The sequence below is a fragment of the Canis lupus genome, chromosome 37 (assembly GCF_011100685.1).
Source record: "Canis lupus familiaris isolate Mischka breed German Shepherd chromosome 37, alternate assembly UU_Cfam_GSD_1.0, whole genome shotgun sequence".
NCBI lineage: Eukaryota > Metazoa > Chordata > Mammalia > Carnivora > Canidae > Canis > Canis lupus.
In genome coordinates, this window is record NC_049258.1 from 22,977,769 (window position 1) to 23,003,827 (window position 26,059).

The following is a 26,059-nucleotide window of genomic DNA, read 5'->3' on the forward strand; positions in this document are numbered from 1 at the left end:
TCCGCGGAAAGCGGGCTCCTTTTTACGACGCTCCGGCCGGGACCGCGACTCCCCCCGGACCTTGGCGGCCGCCGCGCTCGACGTTCCCGCCCGGAAGGGGCGGTGGAGGCCCCGGCAACATGGCGGCGTCCAGGAGCAAGGTAGGGAGAGCGTGGCTTTTGTTTTGTTTTGTTTTTTAAAGGTTTTATTTATTTATTCATGAGAAACACACACACACAGAGAGAGAGAGAGAGAGAGAGAGGAAAGACACAGGCAGAGGGAGAAGCAGGCTCCACGCAGGGAGCCCGACGCGGGACGTGATCCCGGGACCCGGGGTCACGCCCGCCTCCTTTCTTCGTTACCCTGGTCCCCCCTTCTTCGTTATCTCCTCCCCCTCCTCCACTTCTTTGAGCCTGGGTCTTTAGCATCTGTAGGGAAATGCAATGTATGTAGTGGCCTTGGTAGGACCTTACCCGCAGATGCGTGAAGCCTGAGAGGCGCGTGAGTGAATCAGTTGTCTTGGGATGGAGGGCGTCTTAGCATCATCATCACCGCCCCTCTAGCGCTCTGCGCTGTCACGGTTATGGGAAGCTTGGTGTGGGCGGCGCTGACCTAAGCGCTTTCTCCCCGACTCGTGGAACTTCGCAACCAGCCCGGCGGCGGAGAGCTGTGGCTGTTCTTGGTTCGCAGCCGAGAAACCAAGAGGCGGAGGAAGGGGAGTGATTAGCCCCCGGGTATCCGGCCCAGCAGAGGCGGGGCTCACACCCGAACCCCCGCCGCCTGCTCCAGAGCCCTGTCTGTGTGGCCCTCCGTGTCCCAGATGAATGATAGACGTTAGGAGGAATGTGCGTAAGTGGATTTTTTTCCATAGAGGCAGAGAGTGGTGGTGACCTGAATGATCGCCAGGGGCAGGTGCGTCCCAGAGTGTTACTCGTTCATCCGCACACCCGAAGCCTAGGCCCTTGAGCGGCGGCGTTCTGTACAGGTGGGCAAGGTAGGGGTTTCAGCAACTGACCCCTAGTCCCCTCAGCTGCTCGTTGGGAAATGTTGATTAAAGCAACTATGAGGGATCCCTGGGTGGCGCAGCGGTTTGGCGCCTGCCTTTGGCCCAGGGCGTGATCCTGGAGACCCGGGATCGAATCCCACGTCGGGCTCCCGGTGCATGGAGCCTGCTTCTCCCTCTGCCTGTGTCTCTGCCTCTCTCTCTCTCTCTGTCTGTGACTATCATAAATAAATAAAAAAAAAATTAAAAAAAAAATAAAGCAACTATGAACATTTGGTGCCACTTAGCCTTTCGTCCTCCCCTCCCAGCTGCTGAAAACATTGCAGCTCTGGTGCAGGAGCTGTTTAGAGGAGGTGCACTTGCCTCAAACTCTAGCAGCTTGCATTGTTTCCGTGTGTAAGTGAAGAGTTGCTACGCTGCTCAGTTTGCCTTTCCTGGTTTTATTTTATTTTATTAAGATTTTATTTATTCACGAGAGACAGAGAGAGAGAGGCAGAGGGAGAAGCAGGCTCCATGCAGGGAGCCCCACGCAGGGCTGGATCCCAGGACTCCAGGATCAGACCCTGGGCCCAAGGCAGGTGCTAAACCGCTGGGCCTCCCAGGGATCCCTTTCCTGGTTTTCTTACTGCTGCCAGAAAAGAACTTGAAGTGTCACACCGACTACTCTTCTGCTTCCGGAAAGAAGTTCCATATTGTGAAATCCTTCGATGCTGTTTTTTGGATACTTGATTCCTAATAAAAGACTTTTATTCCTCTAACTTAGAGTTTTCTGGTTAAAACCATTTTCTGGTGTATTAGAGAAGTGCAGCAACATATTTTGGGATCCTTAAATTTTTTTTTTCAGATTCTTATGCTCAGGGCATTGACACTAGGGGGTATAAATCTTATTGTTCTCAAAGGAATTTTGTAGTTTATTATCACCCTTTCTTCAAATGTACTGTCTTTACTCCTGACATTTCTTAATATTAGTGCATTATGTTTATTGCTTTGTAAACTAGGAAAAACTTACTCTTTTCTGTGTATTGTCTGAGACATAACCAAATTTAGAAATCATTATAGCTTCTCTCATAGAAACTCATCCAGATTTTTCAAACACCTTTTTTTTCCCCTCCTGAGTAGGCTCCATGCCCAGCATGGAGCCCAATGTGGGGTTTGAACACATACCCTGAGACCAAGACCTGACCTGGGCTCAAGAGTTGGATGCTTCACTGACTGAGCCACCTAGTTGCCCCAGATTTTTCAGACACTTCTAGGATCGGGAGATCACTGCCTCAGAAAACACTGGTTCTTTTATTGATCATTTCTTACTGTTATTTTTCTCCTTTATGTGGAGTCAAACCAATCTTCTTGTAACTTCTGTTAATCCATTCTCTCTCATTCTCTGACCAGTCCTTTTATAACACAGCTGCCAAATATTTGGGAGGGAATATCATGTTCCCCTAAATCTTTTCATTTGGTTCAGATATCTAGTTTTTCCAAACTATTCCTCACATCCCATGTTCTATAGATATTTCTCTAACATGCTTATATCATATTCTTTTGTAATTAGTCTTTCTCTTAAGATGTGCTCAGAACTGCCCACAGTTTGTCGGATAAGGTCTTATAAGTACAAAGTACAGGTGAGACTTATTGTCAAAAAGCATTAACTCTGGAAAAGACCTTAGATCTCATCTAGTCCAACAACTGCTTCCTACCTTTGTGAACTAACAGCAAGGTTAAGTGACATTCCCAAGGACCCGGAGCTAATTGGTAATAAAGGTGGGACTGGATCGCAGGTCTTCAGATTGCTAATCTAGCCTTTTTTCACCATTGTTTTCCTTCCTTGAATTCCATGCACTGTTGATACAGCCTAAAAATGTATGAAGTAGGTGCGGGGAATGTAGTGCTGTAGCCGTGTCATATTGGTGACTCATATTATAATCCACTGAAATCCTGAGTTGCTGTTTGTTCAGGTCTCCTCCAACTCATTCAGTTGAATTCTGGATGCCAGATATAGAACTTTGTATGTAACTGTTTTAGTTTCCCCTATTTCCTTAGTCCCTACAAATGTGATTGCTGTCTAATCACTAAGTGTCTATGTGGTTTCCTCTACCTGTGAATCCCCTTATTCACGTGATTGACTCTTCACTCTTTAAGACTCACCCAGAGATCACATCCAGAAGCCTTTTCTGCCTCCTTACACTTCCTTTATCCCCTCCACCATCCTCTCCACCAGCCTTGGCTGGATGCCCCTCCTGTGTACTCTCTTGGTGTCCACTGCACACGTCTGTCATGGAATATTGTGCTGTTATTATTTATGTGTCTTTGTCCCCTACTAGGATAGATTTGGTGTCTTAGTCTTCATTTAGATCCCAGTTCACAAACTTATATAAATTGTTGGGGATATAGTTTTAGTACACATAGATTGTAGCAGTCACCTGTTGCCACAAAAATGCTACAAGCTACCCCCAAATCAGAGGCTTACCAAAAATATATCTATTCTCATGCCTATGGTTCTGCAAATCAGTTGCAGTTTGTCTGATGTATTTTGGGCTCAGCTGTGCTGGCCTTGGCTCTGGCCTACAGGTGTTTTCAGGTTTGGTCCCCATAGGTTTATTCTTGGGCTCAGGCCAGAGGAACAGTAGCTTCCTGGAGTGTGCTCCTATCCTGGCTTCTGTCTTTCAGAAAGTATTAGGACTATTTAAAGTTTCTTTGTAGTAAATATTTATATATCTTTATGTACATTCTCTAAGTAGAACACTCCCCTTCCCTCTGTCCTGCATCCCCTTAATCCACTAGAGTACAGGTTCTGTGGGTGAAATAAGCAAAGGCCATACCTGTTTTCTTTTTTTATGACCATTATTAACATTTTCTCACTCTTTGGGACTTTGTTTCTAGGCAGCTGTTGTTCTGTGTATGGATGTGGGCTCTGCCATGGGTAATTCCTTTCCTGGTGAAGAATCCCCATTTGAACTAGCAAAGAAGGTGATAACCATGTTTGTGCAGCGACAGGTAAGTTTCAGACTGGCCTTGAGCTTATCATTTGTGTTTTAGTTGCTTGTTGTCTCCATTTAGTAATGTAATATACCAGTCTGCTTATGATGTCCAGCTTTAGTACTTTTGGTACTTTATTTAAAAAAAAAAAATTTAGAAAACACAAGTGGGTAGAGGGGCAGCAGCAGTAGCAGAATCCCAAGCTGACTCCACGCTGAGCGTGGAGCCCAACATGGGGCTTGATCCCACAATCTGGAGATCAGGACCTGAGTGGAAATCAGGAGCCAGATGCTTAAGTAGCTGAACCACCCAGGTGCCCCCAACCTCAATATATTTGGGCTTTACATATACTTCTGTGCAAGTCCAACTATACTACTAGAGCTTGACATTTTTTTTTCCTTTGTTTTGGCTCCTCCAGTAGATACTATAATTTTGATCAGATATATGGCAATGTAAAAATGTTTACAAGTCTCTAGAGCCAGGTGGCCTGGGTTTGATCTTTGCTCTGTCATGTCATTTACTAACCTGGTAATGTTGAACAAACCTTCACCTACTTTGTGCCTATTCCACTTACCTTTTGTTGATAACGTATTATCCCAAAACTTGATGTCTTAAATTACATTTAAAAAAAATCATCCTCTCTCATGGTTTTAGGGGATGATGGGGTAGCTCAGTTGGGCCTCTCGTGGCCTGTTCTGCAGGTACACTCAGATGTTGGCTGGGCTGAATCATTGGAAGGCTGATCTGAGCCAGACATCTAAGATGGCTCTTTCCCATGGCTAGTAGTTATGTTCTTTGATGGCTATGGGCTTATTTGGGGGCTGTCCTCCAGAACCCTTACGTGTGGTCTCTCCATTAACTTGGGATTCCCACAGTGTGGCATCCGGTTCTAGGAAGGGAGGTCCTAAGAGTGGGTATTCTAAGAGACCTGCCTATGTGACTTTTTATGACCTAACTTTAGAAATCCCCCAAAATGGGCAGCCCCAGTGGCATAGCGGTTTAGCACTGCCTGCGGCCCGGGGTGTGATCCTGGAGACCCGGGACCGAGTTCCACATCGGGCTCCCTCCATGGAGCCCGCTTCTCCCTCTGCCTGTGTCTCTGCCTCTCTCTCTGTCTCTGTGTCTCTATGAATTAGAAAGAAAGAAGGAAGGAAGGGAGGGAGGGAAAGAAAGAACGAGAAAGAAAAGAAAGAAGAGAGAGAGAAAGAAAGAAGAAAAGAAAAAAGAAATCCCCCAAAATCATTTCTGCTGTTAGGAGTCAAGCAAGTCACTAAAACCAGCTCATATCTGGGGGGGGTGGGGATGGGAGGTGGGGGGTGAATTAGACCCCCCTGTTGATTTCTGTCCCTTGTACCTGGTATGACTGCTACTTTTGCTAAGCCCACAAAGTTCTGCCTCATTTCATTGGCAACTGCTGCTCCTCCCGGATACCTCTGTTGTTTCTTCTGGATATTGCCCTTTTCATTAAGCACTATGACATCCCACCTGTCATCTTAGATTTTAACAAATTCTGATGAGCTGGAGTCCTTGATGTGTCAAGAAGAGAAGGCCTCTAACCCCATTCCTAGTTACAGTAATTTGTGTTAATTGTGTTTAAGTAATGCTGCTATGCCCCAATGTGTAGTTTTTGTTTTTTGTTTTGTTTTGTTTTTTTAAGTAGTCTCCTTGCTCGATAGGGGGTTTGAACTCAACCTCCAGATTGAGAGTTGCGTGCTCTACTCACTGAGCCAGCCAGATGCCCCTCGAGTTTTTGTTTTTGTTCTTTTTTTAAAGAGAAACTGTGCTTTCAGTTTTTATTTTTGGCTCTAGCTCCTCCATGGGAGTCTGAATCTGGATGACTAGGAAATAGGAGCTTGTGCCAGTCTTTTGCTGCACTCAAACTTTCCTTCCCTCTCCTGGCTGACGTTTTGTTGTTGAGCAAGATTACCTTGCTTGAAGATGAAGTCTTGTCCAGGACACAGATAAAATTCTAACTGGCCTGCCTCATGGTGTGCTGGACAGTTTTGAACCTCAACAGCTGGAATTTTTTCTCCATGTGCAATTGGGAATTGCATCTGAATTGTTAGCACACTGGACAATGTAATAGACCAAACAAAAATGAAGAATGGCGGAATTCCATCCTCTTCCCCATGCAACATTCTTCCACTGATGGAAAGGCTTAGGTTAAGTAGGTGGCAACAGGACCACTTTTTGTGTCAGATACTGTTTTTTGTTCTTACATTTTACTATGAAGTGTTTCATAAAAGAGGCAAGTACAGAGAATAGTGAAAAGCTATTTTCCCATTGCCTACCACTATACAGTCCTCGAGTTCTGCCATAGTTGATTTCTTTTTCTTTTTTCTTAAAAAATAGTTCCAGATAAACTTGAAACCCCCAGTGTATCTGTTCCTAATTCTCTTTCCTTTTTTCCTCAGAATTTTCAGTCAGTATCATGCATATTTTATACTTTTGGACATAAATATATTCCTAAGTAATATTTAGTATCACATGAAGCTTTCTAAAAGTGTGTAACGTCGTTATTTGGTACATATAATTCTGCAACTTATTTTTTCTCAACCTTTGTTTTTACGATTTATTCATACTGATAAACATGCACAAATTCGTTTTATTATTTTTAATTATTTTATTCACAAATTTATTTTATATAACATTTCATTATTATTATTGAGGTGTAATATTTTGCTGTGTAAATAATCTGCAGTGTGTTTTTGCATTCTGTGGATGGATAATTTGTTTCCAGTTCTCCCCTGTTACGAACAGTGTCCCAAGTGAACTCTCTTGAAGTGAATGTTCTTGTCCTTGTCTTCTTAAGTACATGTATAAGAATTTCTCTATGGTATCCATACCTGTAAGTGAAATTGCTGGGAAGGAGGACATGAACCAGCAATTATTTTTTTAATCCTATGGAAAATTGAAACTTTGAAAAGTCATTCTGGAAAGATAGACTATAAAATTGATTAAAAACTAATTATCCATACTTAGTCTTCATTGAGAATTAGAGTCTGATTTGATTGGAAGTCAGCAAGAGCAATTATCACTGTCCTACTCCTACGTTCTATTGAAATGAACTCATTGTGGGACACCTGGGTGGCTCAGCAGTTGGGTGTCTGCCTTCAGACGGAGTGCCTGGAGGAGTTCCTGGATCGAGTCCCACATTGGACCGCATGTGGGGAGCCTGCCTCCCTCTCTGCCTGGGTCTCTGCCTCTGTGTCTCTCATGAATAAATAAATAAAATCTTTAAAAAAAAAAAAAAAGAAATGAACTCAGTGAAAGTCTTCTTAGAGCCTAGGAATTGTCATTGACCAGTGGGCTATCTAGCCCCGTGTTCTGTTGTTGACAGTGGCTGGAGGGACATGCCATCAGGAGGTATGTTTGTTTTAATCCCTGAAGATTAGGTATCTAATGGCTTCCAGGCGGTACTCAATGATTCCTAACCTTCTGATTTTCTTCTCTAGGTGTTTGCTGAGAGCAGGGATGAAATTGCATTAGTCCTTTTTGGTACAGATGGTACTGAGAATGCCCTTGCTGGTAAGGATCAGTATCAGAACATCACAGTGCACAGACACCTGATGCTACCAGATTTTGACTTGCTGGAGGACATTGAAAGAAAAATCCAACCAGGTTCTCAACAAGCTGACTGTATCCTTTTTCAGCCAGAGAAGATTCTTAAGAAATTTCCTTTAATCTTGGGAATCATAATCTAGTTTGATGAGGCTCCCCAGAGTCCCAGCTCTGAGTATATGATGCTTTTGGCTCTGGGGACATGGAGGTGTTGTGTGTTAGGATTTAATGTGAAATTAACTGGGTTGGGTCAGGCCCTCCAGTCACTTGCTCTTTCTCTGTACCAGTGATACTGAGGGGTTGGGAGCACCAAAAGGGGAAGATACCAGTGGGTATATTTGTGTATTGATATGTGCAGAGGGATTGATGGTGGAGATGGTTAGAGATGTTTGAATGTAGATTCAAAATGTAGAGAAGATATTTGTAGAATATAGCACTAGCTTTCCCTGTGCTTTCCTGGACAGAGGGAAAGCCAAAAGTCAGACTGACCTAAACTGAAATTTCCAATTTCTTCCATAGATGCTATGATTTAAGGGGTTACTCTTTTCTAAACAGTGGTGCTATCCCTGATCACTGGGAGGTGCAGTTGTGCTGAGTGACTTGGAAATGCTAAATTATAGCTCACTTTAGGAATGGACTAATCACCAAAAATGGATTCTAGATATTGTAAAATGGCATCATAGTTTTTGTTTTATTGAGTGAGAATATGTTAGATTACCTTTGGGTTTATTTTTTCTGATTATGTGTTTTAGGATGTATACTGTAATACATAGCAAAATTGAGTATATGTTAGTGAAATAAACTTTAGAAGAAAGGCAATTTGGCAAGTACTTTTAAATCCTCAGAGTCCTCCCGGAGTCCATAGTTTCAAGCCCTGTTGACCTCACTGGAAAAAAGTTTTATGTTCTTGGGATAAAGGGACAGTTTAGTGATATCATCTGCCCTTAACTAGCCGAGTCCTGGATGCACTCATTGTATGCATGGATGTGATTCAACAAGAAACTGTGTAAGTGTCTCAATTGAAGGGAGATGGAATGAGTCTCTTGACAAAAATTGCATGTTGATGTATTCCATGCACTGTGATTCATTGTTAATTGAGCTGCATGTTTGTGTGACTAAAGAAATATTTGATAGAATTCAGTGGTCCAGTTCACCCTTTCTTTTTTTTAATTTAAAAAGAGGAAGGGCTATATTGATGGGAATTTCTCTGGGAAAAATAAATGTTTGGCTTATTTCAAGTTCTTTCCTATTTGGCTTAAGTTAATTACCAGGAACTTTAAAAAATGTTATTGTTCCTAATCTCACTGAAATTAAATGCATGAAGCTAATATAACACCATATACTAATTAACTGAAATTAAAGTAAAAACTTAAAAACATGAAAAAAGTGGAATTGTAGTGTTATAAAAGTTGCATAACTCTGGCCACAGCTTCCTAATTCATTACTTCCTTAATTGCTGTGTCTTTGAAATGTGGGTCTTTGGATGTATACATACCTACTCACCCCTTGACTATTAGGAAGAACATTTGCACAAAATCTGAGGCCTAGATTTGATTATCATTTCTCAAACTCTGTACATTTTATGTAAAATCCTGCCACTGGCCCTGTGAGTAGAATCAGACAAGGGTGTTTGGAAAGTGAACCCTTGCAAGTCTGAAGTTGTAGTCACTGGGAGAGTTCCTTGTTTACATTCTGCCTAAGTGGAGGCTGGAAAGGAATCTTTTAATGACAGTGACCACATCTTTAACTGAAATTAGAATTGGAAAATCAGGGATTTAATATTTCCATAATACTCAAAAATTTTGATTATATGTTTAGTAGATTATAGATATTTAATTATATGTTATTAGGAACTTAACTGAGCATCAGTGATACATGGGGATTCTAGAATATAATCACATTTGTTAACTATATCTAGATTCATTTCTTAACCTCTTTCTGAGGTTCAGTGACCAAGTACATTTGAGTTTGTAGGCAGTAATTCAGGAAAATGATTTCTTACTGTGATAACTCTCTCTTTTAGAGGAAAGAAGTTTGAGAAGAGACATATTGAAGTGTTCACTGACCTCAGCAGCCCATTCAGCAAAGACCAGTTGGATGTTATAATCCATAACTTGAAGAAATTTGGCATCTCTCTGCAGTTCTTGTAAGACCATGTGAATAATGTCTGAACACCAATCCTGCATTCTTATAATGCAAGGAGTGGGGCCCCTTTCTAGAGTGCTTGGTTCCCACAAGTCTTCTCTTTGTGCTCAGAGTCGAAATATGTCAGGTGACTGACTTCAGCAGACATTTGCTGAAGCACCCACTGTTCTAGGAACTCTGAGTTTTAGTGATAAAGTGATGAAAGTCACAGTGAAACAGGAATTTAGCTCAATAGGAGATGTTTGTTGGCTCTTGGATTCAAAGAATTGAGGAATCTTTTGAGGATATTCAGTTTATCTCCTGCCCACAAAGAGGACTTTATCCAAACAATTACCAGATTGATGGTTCCTTTTGTTAAACAGCTCTAGAGTAGTGTTTTGCAGGCAGTAGATGCTTTGAGGGTAGAGAGAAATGTCAACCTGAGAATTATTTTAAGCACATAGAATGCTTATTTTTTTTAAGTCTTTTCAAATCTAAAGGACACACACATGTATGTAAAATGTAATTTGCTAGTGTGTATTTAGAAATGCAGTATACAGATTCTAGGTGAAAATGTTGGCAAAAGGGTTGCCTGGGTGGCTCAGTTGGTTAAGTGTCTATCTCTTGATTTCAGCTCAGGTCATGATCTCAGGGTTGTGAGATCTAGCTCTGCATCTGTGTCAGTGCTGAGCATGGAGCCTGCTTAAGATTCTCTGTCTCCTCCCCCCTCTGCCCCTTCCCCCCACTCCATTCACACATACACACACACTCTCTCTCTCTCTCTCTTAAAAAAAATAATGTTCACAAAATACTTAACAATTTGTTGCAAGATAAAGTCCCTCCTTCCCCAGTAACTTGAATGCTCCCCTGCCCACCCCAGGCATTTACTTTATCTTCTGTCCCTAACAAGAAAGTTCTTTTTTACCACACTAATGCTTCTTGCTGCATATGAAACCAGTTTTATCTTGTCCTGTTTTTGGCAAAAGCAGAGTGATGGTATAGGACGTTGACTTACTAGTCTTTGGGGGACACTCCTTTTTCACATTGAGAGCTATACCAGGAAGCTTCCAGTTCAGAGTAGTAAGCCTTTGGCTACTTTGAAATGCCAGCCATGGGGAATTAAGAACCTCTCTTGCATGTATGTACCTCTTAAGATGGCTGAGGGGCATCTCCTTTCTGTAGAACTGTAGAAAAATGGTTGAGAATAACTCATCAAACTGATACTTGTTAAGATAGCACTTCAGAGAAATTAAGTGCTTTTTGAATGACACTTCTTTTCTTATTGAGTTGAGGTTTTCTCAGTGCTTCAGAAGCCCTGCCTGGCTCCTCTTCCTGTTCATAATTCCAGGATGCCTTTACATGGTTGAAGCATACTGCACTTTAGTCAGTGTCATTGGAAAGGGCTTTCTTGTCTGAGGGATACTGTAAAGTCTGTCGAAGAGACAACATAGCCTTGTTATCAAACTCCTGATTTGATCCGTTGTATTTTTTCTTAGGCAATATGCTTTATTCCTGTGCTATCACTCTCCAGCATACCAAGTAGAGTTTCTGGTTTTATTGTTTGATGTATCCCAGGTATGACTGATTGTTCCAGTTGGAACAGGCCCAGTAGGCACTGTGCTCTGATCAGGCTCATTCCTTGGACCTGGTTTTTAATGTCTTCTGTTGACTGTTGAGAAAGTTTGTATCTGGTCAAAAGCAGGGTAGAAAGAACTGTTACTGTAACTTCTTTTTCCAGGATAACTTCCTGACTCTTCACTTTTGTGTCATTCTCCCCTTCTTCCAGTTGGCTGTAGTGGAAACAGCAATGGCCTGATGCAAACCCTCTGTTCCTTACCCTGCTCCCTGGAACCTCTTTACCCTATGGGTCATGCAAGGCATGTTTTCTGTCACGTGGAGTACATGTAGAAAACATTTAAACAGGAAATGCTATCTTAAGTATAGCAAATAAAATGGTATAGAAATCACCTTAAAAATAACCATCCACATAATGGTGACCAATAGGTGATGTTGCGTGAAGTGGAAAGTTTATCGGTTGCATTTCAGTGGCCGTGAGGTGATATGCTGCCTTGGAAAGAACTTTGCTTTGTGTCTTTGCTGTGTCACTCACCGGCTCTGTGACTTGCAGTGTGACTTTGCTGTGTCACTCACCAGCTGTGTGACTTGGCCAGATTAGTTCATCTCTGTAGCTTCAGTTGCTTTTTAGGAAATGGAGATAGAAATCTATCCATCTAATAGATAGTATTAAATGTGGTTGTTTATTTTTTAATTTTTTTACTTTTTTAAGATTTTATTTATTTATTCATGAGAGACACAGAAAGAGAGAGAGAGAGAGGGAGAGACACAGGCAGAGGGAGAACCAGGCTCCATGCAGGGAGCCCAACGTGGGACTTGATTCCGGGTCTCCAGATCATGTTCTGGGCTGAAGGTGGCGCTAAACTGCTGAGCCACCCAGGGCTCCCCAACCCACATTTTTCTAGGAAGCAAACCTTCCTACACTTTAACCTCATGACAGTTTCTAGTCCCCAGCCTACCACTGATACCTGGTTTTTTGAACTTGAGACCAGAGCATTAAACATTCAGTCCATTCCTCATTGGTTGTGCACCTGGGCAGTGTGTGCTCGAGTGTGCTCAGAGGCGATGCGGCGGAAGCCAGTCAGAGTGAAGCCAGCACGAGGGCACAGGGAAACAACATGGAGACCATGCAAGGGGTAGGTAGTCCTTGAGGTGTTTGAGACTGGTCCCAGTCATCCTCAGGCCGTATACAACCCTGCACTCTCAATTATTTGGTTCTATAAACCAATAAATTCCCCCCTTTACTAAACCAAAAAAGGCTTCGGTCACTTGAAGCTGATAGAATAAGTAGATAATCACCACTGACAGGAATTTGAAGCTCATTTTCTCATAGTCTGCGAGCCACAGTCACAGGATTAGAGCCCAGTTTATTATTTGGCTTCAGAGCTTGTCTTCTTAACCACTGCTCATCTTTTCTGGGTAGTTTGCCTTTCCCCATTGGCAAGGAGGATGGCACTGGGGACCCGGGAGATGGTAACTCACGCTCAGACCACCAGGGATCCTCATTTCCTCTAAAAGGAATTACTGAGCAGCAAAAAGAAGGTATTCGGATGGTGAAAAAGGTGATGAGGTCTTTAGAAGGTGAAGATGGGCTGGATGAAATTTATTCCTTCAGGTAAGAAGTGAAAACATTGCTGGCAACTTTCAGACATGACTCTTAATTTTCTCCCTTGATCAGAGGATTCCCTAACTAGCCAACTCCTGAGTTAGCCATCATTCTTAAATAAATGTTCCAATTTTCTTTGAAGAAATGACATGCCAACTCCTGATCCCCTTTTTAAAGGTTTTGTGGTTGGCACAAGACTCCTGGTTTGTTTCCAGGCCTGTGTGTGTAAGGTTTGGAAATGTATAGATAGCGAAAGATTTAACAAGTCAAAACATAAAAAATGAGAGGGTAGATTTTACTCTATGCCAAGTTTGGGGCACATTTCATGGGCTTTTTTTTTTTGTCATTCACCTATAAAATACATTCCTAATTATGAAAAGTGGTGTCAGATCTGAAATACTCGATATCCTCTTATCATCTGATTTAGGTTTTAGGAGGCAGTATACTTAACTGTAATACAAAGACTTTTTCTTAACTTTTGGTCACAACATAGTTGGTTCAGATAAAACAAAACACCCAAAATACAAAGAATTTATAATCTACTTTTATGTGGCTTTTGTAAAGGCAAGGTGATTTTAGAAATGTGAAATCCTTGAAGTACCCTATAACATTAAAGCAAACTACCTTTTCAACCATTCAGTTATAGACCACGGGATCCCTGGTGGTCCCTTAGTGTTCTTGGTTGAAATTGGACATGCACTTTTATTCTGTGCAAAGAACCTGAGAGGAGTCAGAAGCAACTACAACAGTATGTATTTGAGGGGCCTTATTTGTTAAAAGCGGTAATAGAATACTGTGCAGTGTGGTATGTGAAATTTCATATTCTGAGGGATAATACCATGAATTAATTCCTATTTATCAATAAACACACAAAATACAGGCATTTGAGCAAAGTTCTTCATCAGTAAAAGTTCAACAATTCAGATATCTTTGAGTGGTTAAGTGTATATGTGCTCTAATTTTTTTCTCAACCACAATTAGAAAGTATTTCTTGTAATGCATTACAGATACATTACAAGAAATATTGACAAATAGTACATCCTGATTTTCTAAACACAGACACCCTTGAAAAATTGTAGGTAATGGGAATTTTGGAAGTTGAATGGTAGTTTCCCTAGGGATTGGCCAAGGAATCTATGAGGAATCCTGTAACGTGATATTTCTTGTCATAATATGTGTTCTTACTGTGATATGTACAAATATGCATTTCTAACATATTTCTTTCAGATTTGAACATGGCTTGCTCTAATGTGAGAATATAGGTCTTAAACTCACAAATTCACCATGGTATCATAAAAATTGTAGGCCAAAACAAATTAATGTTTAAAAAGTTTATTTTCCTGTATCATAGCCAGGAGGGAAATTACTGTGTATCGTCCTCACAATTTGAAGATACTTTGATTTTAGATGGGTCATGGAGGTATGGACTGGAACTTTGCTATCTGCTGCAATTGCCATTATCCACATGTGGCTATTTAAATTTAATTTCATTAAAATTAAATAAAATAAATTTAGTCCCTTGGTCACACTAGCCACATTTCATTTGCTCAGTAGCCTATTGGACAGGCATAGTTAGAAATAGAATATTTTTATCATTGCAGAAAGTTGTTCTAGACAGCACTGGGCTAGATTTGTCCTCATCTAGACTTCTGCAAGTCTCTGCAGAAATGATCCATTTGTTCTCAGATGTTACATATTACATGCTAGTGTTTAGAACTTCCCCTGGAACAGAGTTCAAACCTAATGGTGGTTTTAGATGTGACTCAAACTAGTGATGTCCTGTAGATAGGTTAGATCTGCTTCAGACCCCTTCTTTCCCCAACAAATCCAAAGCCAAGGAAAACTGTAAACTTGTTTTTTTTTTTTAATTTATTTATTTAGTCAATTATTCATTCATTTACTTATTAATTACCATAGACTTTGGAAGTAGAGCGTCAGGGAGAATATCTACTGTTTATTATAGATTATTTCTGAAACTTGGAGTCTTTTGAGACTTCTTTGTCCATAACTCTGGATAATGTCAGGTAATTTTCTTTACCTCTTTAAGATCTGTTATTCATCTCTACCAAGGGGATTGATCATAATATATGCTTTGAATGTGTTTGGTCATTGATTTCCTTTCTTAGTGAACACCACAAATTCCTAACTACCTCCTATAATCTTCTTTGTTGTATTTGATTAGGGACCAGATAAAAATAGAATTGATCTTCATATATGTTCAAATGAAATAGCACTATACATTGTGTTTGCTACTTCCCGTCAGTAAAAAACCTAGACTTACCTGCTTTATCTTAAGACAAACTATGGGCTAAATTCCTTTATCCCCTGGAGAGTCTTTGACTCTCTCCATTGTATACATATACGTGCTTTGTATTTAAGGTGATTGGAATTAAATAATAAATTGTAGAGTTACAAACAGTGGTATTATAGGATGGAACTCACCCTTAGATATTCTGGAGCCAGGGGTTCTTATCCCCAAGTCCATGGTTCTCAGGGAGTTGGTGATCCCTTTAAATTGTGGGCAAACTCTTATGAGTGTGCTTTTATCATATCCTCAAAATGTCCTTGGCACTGAAAAAATGTTAAGAACCATAGGCCAACTTGAAAGAAAAGATCGAGCAGGGGAAGATAGAGAGGTTTTCTTTTTTTCACCTGTTGGTAATGTAGTTCAGCTTCTTCCTCCTAAAGCCAAGTCAGTTGTATTCTGGCTCTCTCCCAATTCGTGGTCGTCATTTTCCTACTATCCCTTGCTGGTTTTCTGTTTATGATCAACAACTCACTTCTCAATCTAGAAAATTAACTGCATCACCCAACAGAAGTAATGTTTTATAATTGTTGCTTTTATTGTATCTACAGTAATATAACATAATATACAATAATATGTATCTATATATGTATATATACGCACTTTTTTTTCTTTTCTTTTTTTACTATTAAGTGAGAGTCTGAGACAACTGTGTGTCTTTAAGAAAATTGAGAAGCGTTCCATCCCTTGGCCCTGCACACTGACCATTGGCTCCAGTTTGTCTATAAAGATTGTGGCTTATAAATCGGTAAGTATACATAAACCTTTTTAATTTTTAATTTTTAGATTTTTAAAATTTTTGTTTCTGAGTAATCTCTACATCTAACATGGGGCTCAAACTCAAAGCTCTGAGATCAAGAGTTGCATGCTCCCATCAACTGAGCCAGACAGGCGCCCCCATACACATTTTTTAAAGCAATGCACCAGGCAAGCAAATATGCTTATATAAGGAACTGACAATTCATGTGTGGGTTATTCAGTATCATAATTACTGCTTCTGTAACTCCTCTCCCTGTTCATCTCATCTATTTAGCTTTTATGTAAAAAGCATACTAGGAGATGAAGTTTTAAGAATCATCTATAATCCAGGTTGATTCCTCCTCTTTTTTTTTTGAAAGAAAGAAAATGGAATGCATTAAGTCATGTCACTGTAAGTATCATAGCAGAAATATAGATATACACTAAAGAATACAGAGTTTTGAAAACTCAGTCTCAGTTTTAATGATCTAGAAGTAACAGCATCTGTGAACCATCAAAAACTATTGAAATTACCTTTTGTAATCTCCATCTGTTTGTACATAATAGCACACTTTCAAAAATAAGTTGATTTTGGTAATTACTTGATGAAATTCTAGTTTGAGTAGGAGTCTGTGATCCATGCCTCCCTATGACCCTCCTTGCCTATTTTCTTTAAATGAACGAAGTAAATACATACAAACATTTAAATATAAAAATATATACAAAAACTTGTATTTGTGTATTCAAGTGGTTTTTTTTAATATATTTAGGGACTTAATTCCAAGACACATGCCACATACATGAAAACCTTGGAGATACTTCCTTATTTTGGCTGCCATCAAGGCCTGGAATAGAACACAGTCTTCTGTTCTTTTTTCTAGTTTCCTTTTCAGATTTCCTTATTGAGTTCTGTTTCCTAATAGACATCTCTTCCTATTCTTTTGGAACAATGTAGTAACAAATCGTATGGTCCTATTTTAGAGTCTGATGATTTTGTATAGAAAGTGTTTGTGTATATATGAGTATTAATATTTGTGAATTACCTTGGGGGGAAAATGACATTACCCAGAGTTAGAAAATAAATGAAAACTTCCACAATGGGCAAGAACAAACAGAACAGTTAAGCTAGAGTAGTTGATCTGGCTTATTTTCCTGTAAAGCAGAGAGTATACGGGGTTTTCGTTATTTGTTGATTGGAATCCTGGCTTTCCTTGTTTTCCATTTATTTTTCTTTTTGGAAATAAGATTATACAGGAGAAAGTCAAAAAAGGTTGGACAGTTGTGGACGCTAGAACCCTCAAGAAAGAAGATCTACAGAAAGAAACCGTTTATTGCTTAAATGACGACAATGAAACAGAGGTCCCGAAGGAGGACACTATTCAAGGTGCGCTGGTGAGAGCTTCCACTCTCTTCCAGGAGAGACTTGCTTCAGGGCAGTGGGAGACAGCCTTGACTTTGTGCTGGTGGTCTTGACAGATGTTTTTCTGAGTTCTAGAGACACGACCGTGGGAGGGAGCATGAGATGCTAGGTCCTAAATTGGGCTCATTTGTCAGGTCCGAGGTAAAATGGCTCCCAGGATGCACTTGGGTACTCCATCTGGGTTGGAAAGGTCCTTAGGGGACACGACTTAATTATTTTAAAGTTTGAAACATACTAGCTAGGAGAATATTTCTGTTCATGTAGCTGAAGCAAGTTTCTTTGTTTACTCTGTTTCACATTACTTCCATGGTGATTGTTCCTTGAGTGTCAGTTTCAGGTCTTCTGAATCTAGCCAGCTCTGCTCCCTTCAGGTAATTTAGGGGACCAGAAATGTTTTTGTTCATTATATGGCTTTATGTTCGCTAGGGTGTTTACAGTTGTACTTCCTGTATGACACCCGTTTGATCTATATCATGTGTCCACAGGGCACTTCTCTCCAGAGGGCTTACAAACTAGCTGAGAGTGTCTGGATTTTCAAGAGCTAAAATTACAAGATACCAAGTGATGGCTAAGATAGAAACTAGAGTCTTTAGATAAATTCATTGCCAGGCTCTGTGCTACCCAGTATAGTTTTAATTTGCAAGTCTTCAAAAACAAAAAGCCTTTTGTCTGTGGCACTAAATCTCAGTGTTTGTACATATTTATATGTGGCATGGTGGGTTGGTTAAGGTGATGGTGGTTGCACTTCCTTTCTTCTGATCAATTATGAGTAGAAAATGTAGTTAGTATCCTGCAATTCCTGTTTATTTCGTTCATATTGTAGTGTAGTTAAGAGCGTGAATTTTAGAGTGAGACCTGAGAATCATGGCTCCATCACTTTCCAATCATATGATCCTTATATAATGATTGAAACAAAGAACAACATGATTAAAGGCATAAGACCAGGAAAGTAGAGGGCTTCTCAGTGACAGCAGGTAGTTGGGCTTGTGGGTCAGGCATACACAGTTTAGTACTTGTGGGTGGTATCCCATGGACTACCTGAATTTTCCCTTTTAATCATCCTAGTAGCCTCAGAAAACAGGCACCCGACTCTTGTTACCATTTTACGGATGAGAGAATTGAGGCTGAAAGACATTCATTCACGTATTCAAAGTCATGCAGCTTTCAGCAACAGAATTTGCACCCAGGACTGCTCTACTTCAGAGCCTGTGATTCTATAGACTATTCTGACTCAGGAAAGGCTTTGAATGACAGGCTGAAGACTTAACGCTTAATCTTAATCTTTTTTTTTTTTTTTTTTTTTTAAGATTTTACTTGTTTATTTTTGAGAGAGAGAGAGCACAAGCAGCAGTGGGGGAGAGGGAGAAGCAGGCTCCTCACTGAGCAGGGAGCCTGAAGTGGGGCTCCATCCCAGGAACTGGGATCATGACCTGAGCCGAAGGCAGACGCTTAACTGATTGAGCCATCCAGGTGCCCCAAGTTGATGCTTAATTTTGAAAGCAACCTGGAGCCGTTTCTAGTTTTGAGGGACAGAGAATCAGTGGATCTATGTGTTGAGAAGATGAATGTAATGGAGATCAAGTGCCAGTTGTCTTGGTCACAAGCAAAAAAAAAAAATCCCAGCTTGATTTATTTTAGGCAAAAAACATTTATCGCTGGAGCAATGGAGAGGGAAGAGTTAAACATTGAGTTCAGAGAACACAGATGGAGCTTTTGTCTTTGACCCCAGTGCATTTACCCACATACCTCCTGCATCTGTCCTGCCCTCTCTGCCCTCTCGTATGCGGACGGAAGCACTGGCATCCATATGTATGCAAAAGAATTCAGTTACATGTTACAGCCCATTCTGTGCTTTTTGCCATGTACAAAATTTAGAGATTGCTTTGCCCTTTCAATAGATGAACGAGAAAACACAAGGCAGTTCTAATTAGAGTTTTCAAGTTAAAAAATTCAAGATGATGCTGATGACACAGAAGAGTTAGGAAAAACATTTGATTTAGATACTACTCTTAGTAGTCATGCGCCATACATTTTCCTGATAATTTATTGTTGTTGTTTTTGTTTTCATCACCAGCTTTTTAAAAAGACATACGTGAAAATATACATGTGTTTCTTTTTAATTGAATGCATGCCATCAACAGATTGACAGGAACAGATAGACTGGATCACAGAGTCTACCCATAAAAGTCTAGACATAAAGTTTCTTTGTTTCTTGGAGCAAAGATGCAGGTGCTTTTCCTTTCCACTTACCCAAGGCCAGAATCCTTGGACTTTGATTATCCTTCTCCCCACCAAACACAGAAGACTATATATTGAAACGGTGTGACCTTCTATAGAACAGAAGCCCTGGAGCAGGATTGGAGTTATTTTTAAGAAACTGAGAGTCTGTATTTGTATGAATAACCAAAGTAATTAAAAAGAAAAAAAATAGATAATCTCAGAAATGAAGTAGATTTAAATGCAGAAAAATAGCCAACTTATCAATTGAATGTTCCTAAATAGAAGAGTTTTGGCTTCTCCCATTAGGCATTTGTTTGTCTCCAGCATGCATTTTGGAGAACATTTTATTCTGAAAATTTCCTTTGGGCGTTTTTCTCTGCAGGTCTCCAGGTTTCTGAATGAATGTGTTCTTGTTATGTTTACAAATCATACTTATACTCTAGTCAACCATAGTTTATCTTTGGAGGATAACTAGTACATTACATCCGCTACATTCTTTCTTCTAGGTTGGATAATCATTAAGGTAACTAGATTGCAGAAGATACTACTTAAAAAATGTGATTAGATTTTAATTGTCTGTATACTGTATATGTTGTTTTGTGTATCTGCTCCTGCTTTTTCCCCACTGATCACAAGGGGCAGTAATTTGATTCCCACGAACGGTATAAGGAGGCTTGATCTGGAGTGTGCGTGTATTTAATATATGCGTAGGGCTAATTTCAGCTTGTCGAAAATGAGGTCCCATATGCTTAACAGATGCTCTTCTCTTGTTCTCTAGGGTTCCGCTATGGAAGTGATATTGTTCCTTTCTCTAAAGTCGATGAAGAACACATGAAATATAAATTGGAGGGGAAGTGTTTCTCCGTTTTGGGATTTTGTAGATCTTCTCAGGTATGGCACTTACTCGTACACAAAAGAAATGAACTTTTTTCTTAATATTTGAGAGGGTATTTTGATTGGTTCTTTTATTTACAATGTATATTTCACTTCTGGTTTTTTTGAATGTTGTCTGGGGATAAGTATTATAACTATCTTCAGTTTTTGAACACAGAAACCAAGATGTATTAAAGTTGGGAAGTCTTAGCATGAATGAGAATATATGCCATTGAGAGTCACATCTAAGCTTGACTGTGGGTCATTGCTCACAGTAGCCTGAAAGAAACATCATTGGGTTCTTTGCTATTGTGTTGCTTTCTCTAGACTGTTAGGTATAATAAAGTGTTTTGAAGGAATGAAGGTCTACTTGGGTTTTAAGATTTTTAATTTTTTCATTTGAGAGAGACACATGGAGAGAGAAAACACAAGCAGAGGAAGAGGGAGAAGCAGACTCTCCACTGAACAGGGAGCTCAATCCCAGGATCCCAAGATTATGACCTGAGCCGAAGGCAGACACTCAACCAATGAACCACCCAGGCACCCTTGTACTTGTGTTCTGAATGACCCTAGGCCCCTTAAAATATCAGTGGTTTATGCCAGTCACCCTTTTTCAGAAAGAGGTCTAGGATCTGAAACCTGTTCTCAAGTCTACGCTCTTTAGACACTGATACAGAGATACACAGAACACGTGGCAGGAAATGCAGTGATTCACTGAGGGCCGTGGGACAGCATATACTATCCTAGAAAGGGTTATTAAAGATTCCTGGAGGTCTTAGATTAAATTTTCTTAAGGTAGGCAACCAGAGAAAATGAATAAGCAGATCTTAGAGCCTATCCTTTCAGACTCTATAGGGATAAAGCAATGTTTGTTGGTTCTAGAGAAATTCAAGTAAGAATTGTAATGAAAATAAATATTACCCAATATGCTGGATTTGAACTAATCCATGTTGCTCTGGGATATAGTCCCTATGTGCTTCAGTGTTAGAATAATTCAGCGGGGCGGGGGGGGGGGGTGTTTGCCATGATATGCCCAAACTGTTATTTTATTTATTTATTTTTTTTGATATGCCCAAACTGTTAGATAGGTTTTTAAACTTCTTAAGCTGAAAATTGGGAGTACTTACTGAAAGTTGCCAAGATTTTAATGGTGAAAATAAATACTTTTTGACACTTGAGAGTTTCTAACAATTCTCTGACAAATTCTACTAAGTAATGCATTTCTTTTATTTTTTTAATTTTATTTATTTCTTTATAGAAGCACAGAGAGAGAAAGACACAGGCAGAGGGAGAAGCGGGCTCTACGCAGGGAGCCTGACGTGGGACTCGATCCCGGGTCTCCAGGATCACGCCCCAGGCTGAAGGCGGCGCTAAACCACTGTGCCACCGGGGCTGCCCCAGTAATGCATTTCTTAAAAATAAAAGTATTCACTTTGGGACTTCTACAGACTTAAAACTTAGGTTGTTAATGGACAGTCCCTCTAAGTCTTCCAGTGAAGTAGAACCTTCATTCAGACCTGTTTGTAAAAATTGACCTGTTGGGAAGTGGGTCTGCCTAATTCCAGTTAGCTAGAAAAGATCTATCCAAAACAGCTGATTCAAACTTCATGACCCAAGTAACTGAAGTCACCTGTGTCAGGGTGGTAGTGGGGGGGCCTATTTAGTTAAATGACAAAGCAAAAGAGTGAGCTGAACATAAAAGTACATTTTTCCATTTTAAAAGGACTTCTTAAATTAAAACTAACTTGTAAGTCATGATATGTTCTCTAAATCAGCTTGTGTTGTTTTTAAGCTCTATATCTCAAGTACAATCTCAGACAGGTACAGTAATTGTGATAGCCACCACTTATTGAGTGATTATAATATTCCATTCAATATACTAGGCATTTAATGTGAATTCCCATTTAATTTTATTTTTTTAAGATTTTAATTATTTATTTATTTATTTATTTATTTATTTATTTATTTATTTATTTATGACAGACACAGAGGGAGAGAGAGAGGCAGAGACACAGGCAGAGGGAGAAGCAGGCTCCATGCAGGGAGCCCGACATGGGACTCAGTCCAGGTCTCCAGGATCACACCCCCGGTGGAAGGCAGCGCTAAACCGCTGGGCCACCGGGGCTGCTCCCCATTTAATTTTTAATACAACCCTCCTAGATAGGTGCCATGATCATGTATCTTACACAATCAAAAGTTGAATATGTAATTGGTCCAAGGTCACAGCGAGAAGGTAGTAAAGACTGCTTTTTGTTTGTTTGTTTTTTGAGATTTTATTTATTCATGAGAGACACACAGAGAGGCAGAGACACAGGCAGAGGGAGAAGTAGGCTCCCTGCAGGGAGCCCAACTCAGGGACTTGATCCCAGGGCCCCAGGATCATGACCTGAGCCGAAGGCAGCCACTCAACCACTAAGCCACCCAGGCGTCCTTAGAGACTGGTTTTGAACCAGGTCTCTCTGACTTTAAGGCCTATGCTATTAATCATTTATAATCTGCCCACCAGATAGACAAGCTGATTTTTGAAATGGTTTAGTTTTCATCCCTACTTTCATGTATTAAGAAATGCATACTCATCTTTTTAAGAGCAAGGCATTTTCCGTAGCGACTAAGTATAGACCCACACCTTTTAATAGACTAGTAATTATCTTTAATGATATCACATATTTTCCCATTTTCCCTCAAAGTGAGGGAAGCTAACATTTCTAGATTGAATTGATATGAGCATTTTTATTATATAAAATAGGTTTTTTGGTCTTGGTGTTTTTGTTTTGTTCTTTAATTAGGAAATTATGAAATTACTCTTGTTTTAAATTTTCAATTTGTCTTTCTCCAAGTTATCAGTGTTCTGGGTACGTAACTGTAGAATGAGTAAGAATTTAGTTTGTATGGTGGGGGGGATGCCTGTGTGGCTCAGTGGTTGAGTACCTGCATTCAGCCCAGGGCATGATCCTGGAGTCCTGGGATTAAGTCCCACATCAGGGTCCCTGCATGGAGCCTGCTTCTCCCTCTGCCTGTCTCTGTGTCTTCTCATGAATAAATAAATAAAATCTTTTAAAAAAAAACTAAATCAGTCAAGAACCATTACAGATTATAATAGGAGGGCAATCTATATGAATGTAGCAACATTTTTAGTTTTAATATAGGATTATTCCTTTTTCTTTTTTAATTTTTATTTATTTATGATAGTCACACAGAGAGAGAGAGAGAGGCAGAGACATAGGCAGAGGGAGAAGCAGGCTCCATGCACCAGGAGCCCGATGTGGGATTCGATCCCGGGTCTCCAGGATCGCGCCCTAGGCCAAAGGCAGGCGCTAACCCGCTGCGCCACCCAGGGATCCCTAGGATTATTCCTGTATTTCTTTAAGTAATAGCTTCAAATGGGACTGGCAGTGGCGATGGAGGGTATTTGAAGTATGTGAGCCAAACCCTCACACCTTTGAGGCTCTGTCTTCTGGAGCCACTGTTACTCTGAAAGTGCTCAGTTTCTTGGCTTCAGAGGTGGGATGACAGGAGAACACTTGACAAGCATTGCCCTGTACAGCACGTGGCATTTTCTTACAGATAAGCTCCACAGTCAAAATTACATGGAGCAGAGAGATGTTGGTCTTAGTCAGTCGCTGCAGGTGGTTAGTTATGATACTAGGAACTCTTCAGTCTTCATTTCTTTTTTTTTTTTAATTTATTTTTTATTGGTGTTCAATTTACTAACATACAGAATAACCCCCAGTACCCGTCACCCATTCACTCCCACCCCCCGCCCTCCTCCCCTTCTACCACCCCTAGTTCGTTTCCCAGAGTTAGCAGTCTTTACGTTCTGTCTCCCTTTCTGATATTTCCCACACATTTCTTCTCCCTTCCCTTATATTCCCTTTTACTATTATTTATATTCCCCAAATGAATGAGAACATATAATGTTTGTCCTTCACCGACTGACTTACTTCACTCAGCCAGTCTTCATTTCTAATAAGCTGTTGGTGGAGCTTCTTTGACTCCTCTGATACTCTGCCAGAGAAGAAATCGAAGTCAAAGGGGGCCAGAAGGACATGCAGTACTTATTTTTGGTTTCACTCTTCTCTCCTCCAGTATAGCCCCTGCCCCTCTAATTAGTTCTTCACTTTGGTCTCTTTGCAGTTTATCAGTGCCTCGTCATTGCTCTTGGGTTGAAGTCTAAACCATTTATCCTTTGCTTATAAGGGACTGAACGATTTGATCTTTGCTAATCTTGCTAATCTAATTTTTTACCTCTCCCCCTTCATACTAGAGCATTGCACCTGCTCCCAAAGCAGTTCCTCAAGGGTACTATGTTTTTATGTCATTCCAGACTTAATTCACACTAGTATCTGGACACTTGTGCTGGACTTTTCTCTTAGTTCCTGCTCATCCTTTAAGTCTTGATCCAGATGTCACCATTTGCAGAAGCCTGCCCTGACCCTTCCTGACCCAGTTAGGTGCCCTGTTTGTGTGCTCTTGTAGTCCTGGGCTGCATTCTTGTGCTTTTGTAGTGCTGGACTGTAATACTGCAGCCAAGTTAATTTTATACTTGTCTGGGCTCCTTAGGACAAGACTATATCCTGTTTATTATTGTGTTTACAGTGCTCAGCATATTTGACATATACCTGGAATTCAGATACATATTGTGTTTAATTGAATTGAACCTCAAGTAGTAAGTTTTTTCTAGTCCCTGTGAATGTTTTCATACTAAGAGCATTTTGAATTGAATTTCTTAGTAACTGTGGCATTATGGCTGTATGTGTTGCTTGCTTATTTTGGATCAGAACTGATTATTTTCTTCACTTAACTCTTGTAGGTCCACAGGAGATATTTTATGGGAAATCAAGTCCTAAAGGTCTTTGCAGCTAAAGATGATGAGGTGAGTTGACAGTGGGCCTTTGAGGTAGTGCCACAGAATTGAATTGTGATTTTAAGTGAGTTGTTTGGGGCTTTTATGGTTTAAAATGACGTTAATTCTTGCAACATCAGTGGGAAAGTTCACTGAGCTTTAACTCTGAAAATGGAGAAATGATAAATGAATTTGTCATAGCATGATCACAAGGCCTGAGGACATAGTCTTGCCACTGGAGGTAAGTATTAAAAACAAAACCATTTGAACATATGCACTTAGGTGTGGGAATCTCATGGTCCAATATTGAGGAGGCTTGAGGTCAAGTTGACATTTTCATTTGTCATAAGCACTGAACATTTAGCGCTGGCTTTAGCATCCTGGAAATGAGCTGTAGTGATTCACTGGACCACTTCCCTCATTGAGAAATTCGTCTTTGCCCCCTTCCTTCTCTCTACTCTTTCCCCACCTCCCCAGGAGATTGTTTTGGGGCTGGTTTCTGCCTGGCTAGCAACCTATAACCATTGCCTCTATAGTCACACTTGCTGTCTGTAAATGTTTCCTATTCAGCCTCCAAGTTGGAACTTGGCATGTGGAGGTGTTGATCTTAACTCGAATATTTCAATCTCATTTTACTTAAGACTGCCTAAGCAGGTATCCAAGTTCCAGAAGTATTTGCGTTTGAAATTAGTAAACTGGATGTAGAAAGATTGTTTGGGGTGCAGGAGGGCGATGGTGTAAGTGATCTAGTCCCCTAAGTCCTCTTTTCTCCTCACTTCTGTGGGGTATCTGGCTGCCAATCTAGTGAATGGGGGTACTGTTTTATTGGAACAGTTAAA

The 26,059-nt window shown here is 40.3% G+C and overlaps 1 protein-coding gene across 1 annotated transcript in view; it reads left to right on the forward strand.

Annotated features, from left to right (window-relative positions):
• The window catches only part of XRCC5 (X-ray repair cross complementing 5), a 90,573-nt gene continuing 64,514 nt past the window's right edge, over positions 1-26,059 (forward strand). The window contains exons 1-10 of the mRNA XM_038585683.1: positions 1-140; positions 3,860-3,973; positions 7,411-7,594; positions 8,474-8,522; positions 9,540-9,662; positions 12,639-12,830; positions 15,760-15,874; positions 17,110-17,248; positions 20,283-20,395; positions 25,188-25,250. Coding sequence (XP_038441611.1) covers positions 120-140; positions 3,860-3,973; positions 7,411-7,594; positions 8,474-8,522; positions 9,540-9,662; positions 12,639-12,830; positions 15,760-15,874; positions 17,110-17,248; positions 20,283-20,395; positions 25,188-25,250 — 1,113 coding nt within the window. The 5' untranslated portion in view covers positions 1-119. The remainder of the gene's footprint in view (positions 141-3,859; positions 3,974-7,410; positions 7,595-8,473; positions 8,523-9,539; positions 9,663-12,638; positions 12,831-15,759; positions 15,875-17,109; positions 17,249-20,282; positions 20,396-25,187; positions 25,251-26,059) is intronic.